The sequence below is a fragment of the Choloepus didactylus genome, chromosome 27, assembly GCF_015220235.1.
Source record: "Choloepus didactylus isolate mChoDid1 chromosome 27, mChoDid1.pri, whole genome shotgun sequence".
NCBI classification, from domain to species: Eukaryota; Metazoa; Chordata; class Mammalia; order Pilosa; family Megalonychidae; genus Choloepus; species Choloepus didactylus.
In genome coordinates, this window is record NC_051333.1 from 18,435,573 (window position 1) to 18,451,964 (window position 16,392).

Here is a 16,392-nt window from a genome sequence, read left to right on the forward strand (position 1 = left end):
ATAAATTTGGAAGGGTTCAGAGAATACAGATATTATAATCTAATACATTCATATACTGTGCACAGAGAATGAAACATAAAGAGAATGTGAGATTTATAATACAGGGTAATAAATATGGACTCATAATATTGCAGGATAAAACTTAAAATTGACATAAGATAATATAGCAAGGTATGTATTATTGATAAGAAGCAGATCTTTTGGGGTGGGGGGAAGAATAAGAAAAACAGGTAGAGTGGTACTATATGCCTAAGGAAAAAACAAAGAAAATATATGACAAAAATTGCAAAAAAGATAGGAAGGAGAAATGAAAGTATATGGCAGTTAAGATTTTTATATTATACGTGAAGTGGTATAAAACTATTGGAAGACTACAAAAATTTAAAACAAACCATTGCAAACTCTAGAACAATCCCTAAACTAATAAAACAAAGAGATACAGCTAATAATCCTATAGTGGAAATTAATGGAATCTTAAAAAATACTAAAGTAATCAAGAGAAGGCAGGAAAATGGAAGGAAAAAAAGGAAGGAAGGAAAAACAGATGACAAGATGGTAGACTAAAACCTAACCATATCAATAATTATCTAAACTTAAATGATCTAAATCAGGGGTCAGGAAATTTTTCTGAAAAAGGTCAGAGGGTAAATATTTTAGGCTCTATGGCCCACGTACAGTCTTTATCACATATTCTTCTTTGTTATTTATAAACCTTAAAAAATGTAAAACCATTCTCAGCTGAAGGGCTATATAAAAACAGACTGTGGAATTGAAGATGTCAGCATAGAGAGGAGTGGAAGCTAGTCAGTCCCCCTGGAACAACTAATAAACAACCAGGAACAACTAGTAAATAATATGGAATACCTGCTGGGGGAAAAATGTGACCATCCACTCATCATACACCAATCTTAACTGGAAGGAATGCCCGAGATCAAGCACAAAATCTGTAAGTAAAAACTGCAGATCCATGCAGGGAGCCCCCTCCCATGGCATGAGCTGCAAAGCCTCCTGGTGCTAGAAAGCAGCTTGATCTGAGCAAGTGAATACAGCTCAGCTGAGCTCCAGCTGGGGTTTTAATTAACAAGCATGGACTGCTCAATACAAGCTACAAATCCCCAACAAGCAGACAGAGGTTTTGACCTTGGAGACCCGGAGGGTGGCCACAAACTGGCCCTGAAGGGGGCTTTCTGTCCCTGTTTCAGCTCAGTGGAGAAATCCTCAGCCATTTTCAGTTCCCAGCACTCTGACACAGACAAGGGTGGAGACAGCACAGGCAGAGAGAGAGAGTATTCAAATGGAATGACCTCTCCCTAGGGGGTCTGTCTTCCCTGGGAGGAGGGAGGTGGGGCCTGGCTCTACTACCCGCCTCCCATTCAGAAACAGACCCCAGAGCCTGGGGGAAAACAGTCACGGGCCACACCTCCTTACACCAGTCTGGAGTTACAGGCTGACAGGCACCACCTGCTGGGCAGAAAAGCACAGTGACCTGAGGCCTTAAAGGGTGTACCAATTTTCTAAGACACACCCTCAGGGAAACTGGGTATTGGGCCAGTCAAACGAACAAACTTACACTTCAACTGAGATACAGGAACTTAAACAACTAATACTAAGTCAATTCAAAAAGTTTAGGGAAGATATGGCAAAAGAGATGAACCATATAATGAAAACACTGGGCGTACATAAGGGAGAAATTGAAAGTTCTAAAAACCAACGGGCAGGGAGGCGGGGCAAGATGGCAGACTGGTGAGCTGTAAGTTTTAGTTACTCCTCCAGGAAAGTAGGTAAAAAGCCAGGAACTGCGTGGACTGGACACCACAGAGCAATCTGACTTTGGGCATACTTCATACAACACTCATGAAAATGTCGAACTGCTGAGATCAGCGAGATCTGTGGGTTTTTGCGGCCAGGGGACCCGCGCCCCTCCCTGCCAGGCTCAGTCCCGTGGGAGGAGGAGCTGTCAGCTCCGGGAAGGAGAAGGGAGAACTGCAGTGGTAGCCCTTCTCAGAAACTCATTCTACTGATTCATACTCCAACCATAGATAGACTGAGACCAGACACCAGAGAATCTGAGAGCTGCCAGCCCAGCAGAGAGGAGACAGGCATAGAAAAAAAAAAAATAACGCGAAAAACTCCAATAAAAGCAGAGGATTTTTGGAGTTCTGGTGAACACAGAAAGGGGAAGGGTGGAGCTCAGGCCTTGAGGCGCATATGCAAATCCCGAAGAAAAGCTGATCTCTCTGCCCTGTGGACCTTTCCTTAATGGCCCTGGTTGCTTTGTCTATTAGCATTTCAATAACCCATTAGATCTCTGAGGAAGGCCCTTTTTTTTTTTTTTTTTTTTTTAATCCTTTTTTCTTTTTCTAAAACAATTACTCTAAGAAGCCCAATACAGAAAGCTTCAAAGAATTGCAATTTGGGCACGTCAAGTCAAGAGCAGAACTAAGAGAGCTCTGAGACAAAAGGCAATAATCCAGTGGCTGAGAAAATTCACTAAACACCACAACTTCCCAAGAAAAGGGGGGTGTCTGCTCACAGCCACCATCCTGGTGGACAGGAAACACTCCTGCCCATCGCCAGCCCCATAGCCCAGAGCTGCCCCAGACAACCCAGTGTGACGGAAGTGCTTCAAATAACAGGCACACACCACAAAACTGGGCGTGGACATTAGCCTTCCCTGCAACCTCAGCTGATTGTCCCAGAGCTGGGAAGGTGGAGCAGTGTGAATTAACAAAGCCCCATTCAGCCATCATTTGAGCAGACTGGGAGCCTCCCTACACAGCCCAGAAGCCCAGAACTGCCCTGGGGGGACGGCACTCACCTGTGACATAGCACAGTCATCCCTCAACAGAGGACCCGGGGTGCACAGCCTGGAAGAGGAGCCCACTTGCAAGTCTCAGGAGCCATACACCAATACCAAAGACTTGTGGGTCAGTGGCAGAGACAAACTGTGGCAGGATTGAACTGAAGGATTAGACTATTGCAGCAGCTTTAAAACTCTAGGATCATCAGGGAGATTTGATTGTAAGGGCCACCACCCCTCCCCGACTGCCCAGAAACACGCCCCACATACAGGGCAGGCAACACCAACTACACACGCAAGCTTGGTACACCAATTGAGCCCCACAAGACTCACTCCCCCACTCACCAAAAAGGCTAAGCAGGGGAGAACTGGCTTGTGGAGAACAGGTGGCTCGTGGACGCCACCTGCTGGTTAGTTAGAGAAAGTACTCCACGAAGCTGTAGATCTGATAAATTAGAGATAAGGACTTCAATAGGTCTACAAACCCTAAAAGAACCCTATCAAGTTCAGCAAATGCCACGAGGCCAAAAACAACAGAAAATTATAAAGCATATGAAAAAAACCAGACGATATGGATAACCCAAACCCAAGCATCCAAATCAAAAGACCAGAAGAGACACAGCACCTAGAGCAGCTACTCAAAGAACTAAAGATGAACAATGAGACCATAGTACGGGATATGAAGGAAATCAAGAAGACTCTAGAAGAGCATAAAGAAGACATTGCAAGACTAAATAAAAAAATGGATGATCTTATGGAAATTAAAGAAACTGTTGACCAAATTAAAAAGATTCTGGACACTCATAGTACAAGACTAGAGGAAGTTGAACAATGAATCAGTGACCTGGAAGATGACAGAATGGAAAATGAAAGCATAAAAGAAAGAATGGGGAAAAAAATTGAAAAAATCGAAATGGACCTCAGGGATATGATAGATAATATGAAACGTCCAAATATAAGACTCATTGGTGTCCCAGAAGGGGAAGAAAAGGGTAAAGGTCTAGGAAGAGTATTCAAAGAAATTGTTGGGGAAAACTTCCCAAATCTTCAAAACAACATAAATACACAAATCATAAATGCTCAGCGAACCCCAAATAGAATAAATCCAAATAAACCCACTCCGAGACATATACTGATCACACTGTCAAACACAGAAGAGAAGGAGCAAGTTCTCAAAGCAGCAAGAGAAAAGCAATTCACCACATACAAAGGAAACAGCATAAGACTAAGTAGTGACTACTCAGCAGCCACCATGGAGGCGAGAAGGCAGTGGCACGATATATTTAAAATTCTGAGTGAGAAAAATTTCCAGCCAAGAATACTTTATCCAGCAAAGCTCTCCTTCAAATTTGAGGGAGAGCTTAAATTTTTCACAGACAAACAAATGCTGAGAGAATTTGCTAACAAGAGACCTGCCCTACTGGAGATACTCAAGGGAGCCCTACAGACAGAGAAACAAAGACAGGACAGAGAGACTTGGAGAAAGGTTCAGTACTAAAGAGATTCGGTATGGGTACAATAAAGGATATTAATAGAGAGAGGGGAAAAATATGGCAAACATAAACCAAAGGATAAGATGGCCGATTCAAGAAATGCCTTCACGGTTTTAACGTTGAATGTAAATGGATTAAACTCCCCAATTAAAAGATATAGATTCGCACAATGGATCAAAAAAAATGAACCATCAATATGTTGCATACAAGAGACTCATCTTAGACACAGGGACACAAAGAAACTGAAAGTGAAAGGATGGAAAAAAATATTTCATGCAAGCTACAGCCAAAAGAAAGCAGGTGTAGCAATATTAATCTCAGATAAAATAGACTTCAAATGCAGGGATGTTTTGAGAGACAAAGAAGGCCACTACATACTAATAAAAGGGGCAATTCAGCAAGAAGAAATAACAATCGTAAATGTCTATGCACCCAATCAAGGCGCCACAAAATACATGAGAGAAACACTGGCAAAACTAAAGGAAGCAATTGATGTTTCCACAATAATTGTGGGAGACTTCAACACATCACTCTCTCCTATAGATAGATCAACCAGACAGAAGACCAATAAGGAAATTGAAAACCTAAACAATCTGATAAATGAATTAGATTTAACAGACATATACAGGACATTACATCCCAAATCACCAGGATACACATACTTTTCTAGTGCTCATGGAACTTTCTCCAGAATGGATCATATGCTGGGACATAAAACAAGCCTCAATAAATTTAAAAAGATTGAAATTATTCAAAGCACATTCTCTGACCACAATGGAATACAATTAGAAGTCAATAACCATCAGAGACTTAGAAAATTCACAAATACCTGGAGGTTAAACAACACACTCCTAAACAATCAGTGGGTTAACGAAGAAATAGCAAGAGAAATTGCTAAATATATAGAGACGAATGAAAATGAGAACACAACATACCAAAACCTATGGGATGCAGCAAAAGCAGTGCTAAGGGGGAAATTTATAGCACTAAACGCATATATTAAAAAGGAAGAAAGAGCCAAAATCAAAGAACTAATGGATCAACTGAAGAAGCTAGAAAACGAACAGCAAACCAATCCTAAACCAAGTAGAAGAAAAGAAATAACAAGGATTAAAGCAGAAATAAATGACATAGAGAACAAAAAAACAATAGAGAGGATAAATATCACCAAAAGTTGGTTCTTTGAGAAGATCAACAAGATTGACAAGCCCCTAGCTAGACTGACAAAATCAAAAAGAGAGAAGACCCATATAAACAAAATAATGAATGAAAAAGGTGACATAACTGCAGATCCTGAAGAAATTAAAAAAATTATAAGACGATACTATGAACAGCTGTATGCCAACAAACTGGATAATGTAGAGGAAATGGACAATTTCCTGGAAACATATGAACAACCTAGACTGACCAGAGAAGAAATAGAAGACCTCAACCAACCCATCACAAGCAAAGAGATCCAATCAGTCATCAAAAATCTTCCCACAAATAAATGCCCAGGGCCAGATGGCTTCACAGGGGAATTCTACCAAACTTTCCAGAAAGAACTGACACCAATCTTACTCAAACTCTTTCAAAACATTGAAGAAAATGGAACACTATCTAACTCATTTTATGAAGCTAACATCAATCTAATACCAAAACCAGGCAAAGATGCTACAAAAAAGGAAAACTACCGGCCAATCTCCCTAATGAATATAGATGCAAAAATCCTCAACAAAATACTTGCAAATCGAATCCAAAGACACATTAAAAAAATCATACACCATGACCAAGTGGGGTTCATTCCAGGCATGCAAGCATGGTTCAACATAAGAAAATCAATCAATGTATTACAACACATTAACAAGTCAAAAGGGAAAAATCAATTGATCATCTCAATAGATGCTGAAAAAGCATTTGACAAAATCCAACATCCGTTTTTGATAAAAACACTTCAAAAGGTAGGAATTGAAGGAAACTTCCTCAACATGATAAAGAGCATATATGAAAAACCCACAGCCAGCATAGTACTCAATGGTGAGAGACTGAAAGCCTTCCCTCTAAGATCAGGAACAAGACAAGGATGCCCGCTGTCACCACTGTTATTCAACATTGTGCTGGAAGTGCTAGCCAGGGCAATCCGGCAAGACAAAGAAATAAAAGGCATCCAAATTGGAAAAGAAGAAGTAAAACTGTCATTGTTTGCAGATGATATGATCTTATATCTAGAAAACCCTGAGAAATCAACGATACACCTACTAGAGCTAATAAACAAATTTAGCAAAGTAGCGGGATACAAGATTAATGCACATAAGTCAGTAATGTTTCTATATGCTAGAAATGAACAAACTGAAGAGACACTCAAGAAAAAGATATCATTTTCAATAGCAACTAAAAAAATCAAGTACCTAGGAATAAACTTAACCAAAGATTTAAAAGACCTATACAAAGAAAACTACATAACTCTACTAAAAGAAATAGAAGGGGACCTTAAAAGAGGGAAAAATATTCCATGTTCATGGATAGGAAGACTAAATGTCATTAAGATGTCAATTCTACCCAAACTCATCTACAGATTCAATGCAATCCCAATCAAAATTCCAACAACCTACGTTGCAGGCTTGGAAAAGCTAGTTATCAAATTTATTTGGAAAGGGAAGATGCCTCGAATTGCTAAAGACACTCTAAAAAAGAAAAACGAAGTGGGAGGACTTACACTCCCTGACTTTGAAGCTTATTATAAAGCCACAGTTGCCAAAACAGCATGGTATTGGCACAAAGATAGACATATAGATCAATGGAATCGAATTGAGAATTCAGAGATAGACCCTCAGATCTATGGCCGACTGATCTTTGATAAGGCCCCCAAAGTCACTGAACTGAGCCATAAAGGTCTTTTCAACAAATGGGGCTGGGAGAGTTGGATATCCATATCCAAAAGAATGAAAGAGGACCCCTACCTCACCCCCTACACAAAAATTAACTCAAAATGGACCAAAGATCTCAATATAAAAGAAAGTACCATAAAACTCCTAGAAGATAATGTAGGAAAACATCTTCAAGACCTTGTATTAGGCGGCCACTTCCTAGACTTTACACCCAAAGCACAAGCAAGAAAAGAGAAAATAGATAAATGGGAACTCCTCAAGCTTAGAAGTTTCTGCACCTCAAAGGAATTTCTCAAAAAGGTAAAGAGGCAGCCAACTCAATGGGAAAAAATTTTTGGAAACCATGTATCTGACAAAAGACTGATATCTTGCATATATAAAGAAATCCTACAACTCAATGACAATAGTACAGACAGCCCAATTATAAAATGGGCAAAAGATATGAAAAGACAGTTCTCTGAAGAGGAAATACAAATGGCCAAGAAACACATGAAAAAATGTTCAGCTTCACTAGCTATTAGAGAGATGCAAATTAAGACCACAATGAGATACCATCTAACACCGGTTAGAATGGCTGCCATTAAATAAACAGGAAACTACAAATGCTGGAGGGGATGTGGAGAAATTGGAACTCTTATTCATTGTTGGTGGGACTGTATAATGGTTCAGCCACTCTGGAAGTCAGTCTGGCAGTTCCTTAGAAAACTAGATATAGAGTTACCATTCGATCCAGCGATTGCACTTCTCGGTATATACCCGGAAGATCGGAAAGCAGTGACACGAACAGATATCTGCACGCCAATGTTCATAGCAGCATTATTCACAATTGCCAAGAGATGGAAACAACCCAAATGTCCTTCAACAGATGAGTGGATAAATAAAATGTGGTATATAGACACGATGGAATACTACGCGGCAGTAAGAAGGAACGACCTCGTGAAACATATGACAACATGGATGAACCTTGAAGACATAATGCTGAGCGAAATAAGCCAGGCACAAAAAGAGAAATATTATATGCTACCACTAATGTGAACTTTGAAAAATGTAAAACAAATGGTTTATAATGTAGAATATAGGGGAACTAGCAGTAGAGAGCAATTAAGGAAGGGGGAACAATAATCCAAGAAGAACAGATAAGCTATTTAACGTTCTGGGGATGCCCAGAAATGACTATGGTCTGTTAATTTCTGATGGATATAGTAGGAACAAGTTCACAGATATGTTGCTATATTATGTAACTTTCTTGGGGTAAAGTAGGAACATGTTGGAAGTTAAGCAGTTATCTTAGGTTAGTTGTCTTTTTCTTACTCCCTTGTTATGGTCTCTTTGAAATGTTCTTTTATTGTATGTTTGTTTTCTTTTTAAGTTTTTTTTTTCATACAGTTGATTTAAAAAAGAAGGGAAAGTTAAAAAAAAAAAAAAAAAGATGTAGTGCCCCCTTGAGGAGCCTGTGGAGAATGCAGGGGTATTCGCCTACCCCACCTCCATGGTTGCTAACATCACCACAGACATAGGGGACTGGTGGTTTGATGGGTTGAGCCCTCTACCATAAGTTTTACCCTTGGGAAGACGGTTGCTGCAAAGGAGAGGCTAGGCCTCCCTATATTTGTCCCTAAGAGTCTCCTCCTGAATGCCTCTTTGTTGCTCAGATGTGGCCCTCTCTCTCTGGCTAAGCCAACTTGAAAGGTGAAATCACTGCCTTCCCCCCTACGTGGGATCAGACACCCAGGGGAGTGAATCTCCCTGGCAACGTGGAATATGACTCCCGGGGAGGAATGTAGACCCGGCATCGTGGGACGGAGAACATCTTCTTGACCAAAAGGGGGATGTGAAAGGAAATGAAATAAGCTTCAGTGGCAGAGAGATTCAAAAACGAGCCGAGAGATCACTCTGGTGGGCACTCTTACGCACAGTTTAGACAACCCTTTTTAGGTTCTAAAGAATTGGGGTAGCTGGTGGTGGATACCTGGAACTATCAAACTACAACCCAGAACCCATGAATCTCGAAGACAGTTGTATAAAAATGTAGCTTATGAGGGGTGACAATGGGATTGGGAAAGCCATAAGGACCAAACTCCACTTTGTCTAGTTTATGGATGGATGTGTAGAAAAGTAGGGGAAGGAAACAAACAGACAAAGGTACCCAGTGTTCTTTTTTACTTCAATTGCTCTTTTTCACTCTAATTATTATTCTTGTTATTTTTGTGTGTGTGCTAATGAAGGTATCAGGGATTGATTTAGGTGATGAATGTACAACTATGTAATGGTACTGTAAACAATCGAAAGTACGATTTGTTTTGTATGTCTGCGTGGTATGTGAATATATCTCAATAAAATGATGATTAAAAAAATGATAAATAGAAAACATAAAATAAATGTAAAATAAGATGGCAAAAATAAATTAAACACATCAACAATCACTTTAAAAAAAAAAAACAAAAAAAAAAACCAACAGGCAGAATCTATGGAAATGAAAGGCACAACACAAGGGATGAAAGACACAATGGAAACATACAACAGCATATCTCAAGAGGCAGAAGAAAACACTCAAGAACTGGAGAACAAGGTACCTGAAAGCTGACACACAAAAGAACAGATAGAGAAAAGAATGGAAAAATACAAGCAACGTCTCCAGGAACTTAAGGACAAAATGAAATGTACCAATGTATGTGTCATTGGTGTCCCAGAAGGAGAAGAGAAGGGAAAAGGGGCAGAAGCAATAACAGAGGAAATAATCAATAAAAATTTCCCATCTCTTATGAAAGACATAAAATTACGGATCCAAGAAGCGCAGCATACTCCAATCAGAATAGATCTGAATAGGCCTATGCCAAGACACTGAATAATCAGATTATCAAACTTCAAAGATAAAAACAGAATCCTGAAAGCAGCAAGAGAAAAGCAATCCATCACATACAAAGGAAGCTTGATAAGACTATGTGCGGATTTCTCAATAGTAACCATGGAGGCAAGAAGGAAGTGGGGTGATATATTTAAGACACTGAAAGAGAAAAACCACCAACCAAGAATCCTATATCTGGCAAAACTGTCCTTCAAATATGAGGGAGAGCTTAAAATATTCTCTGACAAACAGACAATGATAGAGTGTGTGAACAAGATACCTGCTCTACAGGAATCACTAAACATAGCACTACAGACAGAAAGGAAATGACAGGAGTGAGAGGTTTGGAAAACAATTTTAGGAGATAGTAGCACAGCAATGTAAGTACACTGAACAAAGATGACTGTAAGTATGGTTGAAAGAGGAAGGTTGGGCCCATGTGGGACACCAGAATAAAAGACAAAGGATAAAGACTGGGACTGTGTAATTCAGGGAAACATAGGGTGTTCAACGATTGTAATAAAAGGTACAAATATGTTTTTACATGAAGAAGAACAAATGAATGTCAACATTACAAGGTGTTAAAAACAGAGTGGGATTGGGGGGAAAATACAATCAATGCAAACTAAAGACTATAATTAACAGAAACATTGTATTATGCTTCCTTTAATATAACAAAGGCAATATACCAAAGCTAAATGCACTTGGGGGTGGAGGGAACAGGGGAAGGGTATGGGACTCCCGGCATTAGTGATATTGTCTGACTCTTTATTCTACTTTAGGTTAATGCTAGCTTTCCTTTTGTTGCTTTCCAGCTGTCATGTTTTTGTTTTTTTTTTCTCTCTCCCTCTCTCTTTCTCTTTTCTTTTTCTTTTGTCTCTCTGCCTTCTTTAATTCTTCCTCTTTCTTTGTAGAAGAAGTAGAGATGTTCTTATATAGATACTGGCAATGGTGTTGAATACATAAATACGTGAGTATACAGGGAACCAACGATTGTTTACTTAGGACAGAATGTATGGAGTGTGAACAAAACCGTCTTAAAAGAAATGGGTTGATGAAGAAACCTTGAGGGCACAGTATTGAGTGAAATAAGACAGGCACATAAAGGCAAATATTGCAGGGTATCACTGATATGAACTAACAATATGTAAACTCATGGACATGAAATATTAGTTACAAGGATACAGAACAAGGCTAAAGAATGGGGAGCGACTGCTTATTATAAGCAGATTTTTCAACTAGGGTGAACTTAAACGTTTGGAAATAGACAGGGGTGATGGTAGCATGTTGTAAGAACAACAAACAGTACTGAAAGGTGTGTGAAGGTGGTGGAAAGGGTAAGCTCAGAGACACGTATGTCACCAGAAGGAAAGCTGGAGATTAAAAGAGGGGAATGTATAAACCAGTGAATCTTGTGATGGACAATGTCTGTGGTTAACTACACAAATATTAGAAATCTCTCTCATGAACCGGAACAAATGTATGACACTATAACTAGAAGTTTATAATCGAGAGGCATATAGGAAAAAAATATACATCTATTGCAAACTATATACTACAGTTAGTAGTATTTCAACATTCTTTCATAAACAGTAACAAATGTACTATACCAAAACTATGAATCAGTAATGCAGAGAGGGGTGGTTAGGGGTATGGGAGCATTTGAGTTTCCTTTTTTTGTCTTTATGTCTTTTCTGAAGTAATGAACATGTTCTAAAAACTGAAAAAAAAATTAATTGCGGTGATGGATGCACAGCTGTATGATGGTACCAAATGACTGTACACTGTGGATCTCTGGATAGTTGTATGCTATGTGAACAGTATCAATAAAAAAAAAAAACAGGCTGTGAGCTGCATTTGGTCTGAATGCCATAGTTTGGCAAACCGTTGTCTAAATACTTGAAGGCAAACACTGTCAGGCTGGATGAAAAAGCAGCAACTAAATGCTGTTTTTAGATAAACTTAAAATATGCTAGTTAAAATAAAAGAATGGAAAAAAGATATACCATGAAACTACAGTATAGGAAAGCTGAAGTAGCTATATTAATAGAAGAGAATTCAAGAAAGAGAATTTTATCAAGGATAAAAATACTTCATAAGGATAAAGGGGTCAATTCATCAAAAGGACGTAATTCTAAATGTGCATGTAACTAATAAGAGAGTTTCCAAATACATAAAGCAAAAACTGAACTGGAAGGAATAACAGACAAATCCATAATTTCCTCTCTCAGTTATTAACAGGCCAAGTTGAAAAAAAAAAAATCAGTAAAAATATGCAAGAGTTGATCACCACTACAACCAACTTAATGTAAGTGACAAACACCCCCCACCCAACCACAGTATAAAACACATGTATTTTCAAGTGCACATGGAGCATTCACGGAGCATTCATCAAAATAATTTTGGGCCATGAAACAAAACTCGATAAATTTAAAAGGACTGAAATCACAAAGTATGTTCTCTGACCACAAGAAAATTAAATTAAACATGAATAAACAGATATCTGAAAAAAACAAAACAAAACAAAACCCAAATATTTGGAAGTTAGCATTCTTCTAAATAACCGTGGGTCAAAGAAGAAATCAAAAGGGAAATTTAAGCTAGAAAAAAAAGAGAAAATTAAACTCAAAGAATATAGAAGGAAAGAATAATTAAGACAATAATCACTGAAAGAGAACATAGAGAGCTAGAGAGAAAAATAAAAAAAACCAAGAACTTGTTCTTCAAAAAGATCAATAAAACTGATAAACCTCTAGGTATAATGATCACAAAAAGAAGACATAAATTACCAATTCCAAGAATTAAAGAGGGGATATCACTATAGATCCAACAGGCATTAAAAAGGAAAAAAAGGGAATATTATGAACAATTTTATGCCAATAAATCTGAAATCTAAGGTGAAATAAACAAATTCCTTGAAGGACACAAATTATCTAAACTGATTAAAGAAATTTAAAAACCCGAAGAGACCTATATCTATTAAAGAAATTAAATTGGTAATTAAAAATCTCCCCACAAAGAATACTCTAGACTCACATGGTGTATTAGTTTTCTATTTCTGCTACAATAAATTACCACAAATGTAGTGGCTTAAAATTAACAACACAAATTTATTATTTTACAGTTCTGTGGGTTAGAAGTCCAACACAGCTCTCACTACTCTAAAATCAAGGTGTCAGCAGGGCTGTGTTCCTTTCTGGCGGCTCTAAGGGAGAATCTGTTTTCTTTGCCTTTTCAAGTTACTAGAGGCCACTCACATTCTTGTCTTATGGCCCCCTTCCCCCATCTTCAAAGCCAGTAACACTGCATCTCTCTGACCATTCTTCCATTTTTACATCTCCCTCTGATTCTGACTCTACTGTCTCCCTCTTTCACTTTTAAAAAGTGTGATTACACTGGGTCCACCTGATAATCCAGCATAATCTCCCCATCTCAAGGTCCTTAATGCTATGATATGGCTCAAATTTTACTTAGTCTGTTTTCCTTTAGCTTCTATTTGCCTGACATAATTTGTCCGCCCTTTTATTTTTAACCTTTCTGAATCACTTTAAGTATCTAATGTATAGAGCAGAAGAGTTGAGTTTTTCTTTCTGACTCAATCTGAAAGTCTTTTTCTTTTAAAAGGTGAGTTAAAGAACCTATGCATTTATTGGTAAGACATATATTTGGTTGTTAGTCTTATTTCATCCAGTAATTATTTTGTTAATTCTTTTTCCTTTTTATATATGTATCAAGACTTGCACTATATATTTATTTTCTCTCTCTCTTACTACAAACTGAGTTCCACAAGAAAAGATTTCGTGTGTGACTTTCTTTTCATTACTCTAATACTAGCTACCTAGAAGTACCTGTCACACAGCAGGTACTCGAAAAATATTTCTTAAATCATCTCTTCAACCAAAGTTTTCTCCACATTCCTGGAAGAAGACTGAACATACAGAAGATGAGGAATTACTTACTGAATGAGTACATGAACACTGGAGAAAAGAGCAAAAAGGAAAGACCCTGAAATTTTGGTACTATTATTTACTCATTTACTAGTTATTGCATGATTCTCAGGTTAGTAACAATGCCAGGATAAAGAATGCAAATATCCCTATGACCTATAGGGAAAAAAAAAAGGACTATTTCAATTAGTAGCAAGAAAACACAAACTTACATGGGCCATGGCTTTTTTTTTTTAAGAATAGAATGTACTTATTAGTCGTCTTCTGGCTTCCACTCTAGAAGAAACTCAGTCCAAAGGCGTTGCTGGGTGAGAGGGAGATAAGAAAAGAAATGAGATAATCTTGCCTCGGATCTCCCAAAATACTAATTTAGAATGACTTTTTCTTCCCCCTTCCTGCCTCCTACCCTCACTCCTCATACAAACGTACACGAGAGTACAGGGAATTTGGACAAATGCCAGCCTTACTCAAAACCACTAGGGAACTTGGTATAGCAGGATGGATTCAAGAAAGCTAAGGCCCAGGCCCCTCAGCAGGAGGGATTTAGGCCAGACCAGTGCCCCATTCTTATGATGAAATGGACTCAGACAGGGCTGTCCTCTGATTCTTGTGAATTAAGAGAAAAAAAATAAAAGAATATGGTCATTATGAAAAGAAAAGATCATGAAAATAGAAAATAGATCCAAGAGTCTCAATGCATTGTGTAACCGGAATTTCAAAAACAGAGTTTAAAACAACGCAAATGGAAGAGAAGTTTTGTGTTGTGTGACTCTAAGCCGACCACTCTCGAGCGTATCCCTAGCAGTGTGTGCGCCTGAGTGTAATGGTTTCTGTAAATGTGCTTTTCTTTTAAGTTTAAATGGACCTACACAAATAAGAACCCACAATCATGATCACAATCATATAGAAACTCCTTTCACGCAAATGGTCACGCACACAATCACACTGTCACAAATACACAATCACGCCCCCAGTCGCTGTCACAACAAACAGCAACACACAAAATCTGGAGACAAACTCCAGTCTCGTCGCGCACATTCATCACACAACCCACCCCTCTTTGGGATGCTCCCGCAATTAGAGGTCTGACACTCCGGACTCCTGTTCCCTGGCCCTGGGACTTCAGCATTCCTCACCATCAGCCTCCTCAGAACGGCTCCGGTCCAAGTTCTGATCTGGGTTCCACGCGAGGACGCACGTCAAGCCAGGCCTTCTCGCCCAATCTCGGGACACTCTCACCCGCCGCTCGCGCCAGACTATTCCACCGCCGCTCCTACCGGAAGCAGTTTTCGATAGCGGTGCCCTCTGGGAAATGTAGTCCGAGAGGGAAGAACTCCGGAATCCAACGCGGCGAATCTTCGGCCAGGTTTCGGGATGCACCCGCCTAGTTTCCCTCGTGCCTGGAGAGATGTCTTAGGGTTCGTTCCCACCGCCGAGAACCGATATGCAGTCTGGATTCTGGGACCTCAAATTCCTCTGAGGACCGATCTCGGGCCTGGCACAAGAGCTACTCTTACTCCGTCGACCTGGCGGTGCGCGCGCGGTAGCTGAAGAGACTACGGCCTCTGTGTGGTTCTGGTGTGAGGGGTGTTTCGTGTGAATCCGCACGTGCGCGTGTCGGAGGGTGAGTCCGACAGAGAAGGAGAGGGTGGATCTGACACTGACTGTGAGGGTGTCGTGCGTGAGGAGGTTTCTGTGTGAAACAATTTTGAGACCTCCGTGTCTGTGCACGTTACCCGCGTAGTTTCGCGTGGAGGGCGTGTTGTAAGTACGAGAAGCGGCTTGTGCGTGAGGGGGCGTGTCCGGGAGGGCGCGACTGCGCTCGCGGCTACCTTGTGACGTGCTGTGTGAGGCAAGTTCAGGGTACACGTGTGACTAGCGGGCAGGCAGGCTTCTTGGTGGCTGCGGCGTATGTCCTCAAGTGAGCTGAGTCGGAGAAAGGAGAGGAGGAAGCTTGACTGCTGGGTCCAGAAGGTACTGAGCTGCATGAACCGCACATCCCTCAGGCAGGGCGAGCTTGTCTTGAGCCCCCCGCGTGTGGACGGAAGCGGTATGAGATGATTTGGGGTGTCTAATTGTTTGTGAGAGACCAGGACTGACTGAGAGGGATGGAGACTAGTGCAGATTACTTGCCAGAAGGGACAAATCTGGGGTAAAGAATTTTAACCTTGCAGAAGGACCAGAAACCGCATCTTTAAGTGTGATACGAGGAAATGTGTGTGAGAATAACTGTTTCTTTGCTTCGATTCTTGATCATTTGTGAGATGGTTTACATTTGAGGCTGTCACTGGGTAGAGGACTATGAATGAAATGTGAAGGTGGTTTGTTACTCTACCCAAGTGTGTGGATGAATAGTGTGACAGTGATAGGGCAGGTGATTATACTATTAGTGGCTTTGAGGTTAGTGTGTGTGTTTTAACTGAGGATGATTCAGTGGGAG

General features: G+C 39.8%; 1 protein-coding gene across 2 annotated transcripts in view; it reads right to left on the minus strand.

The window, feature by feature from the left end:
- The window catches only part of ZNF461 (zinc finger protein 461), a 46,402-nt gene extending 31,096 nt beyond the window's left edge, over positions 1-15,306 (minus strand). Inside the window, exons 1-2 of one of the 2 annotated variants that reach the window (XM_037820233.1) lie at positions 15,089-15,306; positions 14,165-14,256 (exon numbers count right to left, since the gene is read on the minus strand). In XM_037820233.1, the coding sequence (XP_037676161.1) occupies positions 14,165-14,173 (9 nt within the window). In that variant the 5' untranslated portion in view covers positions 14,174-14,256; positions 15,089-15,306. The remainder of the gene's footprint in view (positions 1-14,164; positions 14,257-15,088) is intronic. The other variant, XM_037820234.1, reaches the window with a different exon arrangement.
- Positions 15,307-16,392: the final 1,086 nt, after the last annotated feature.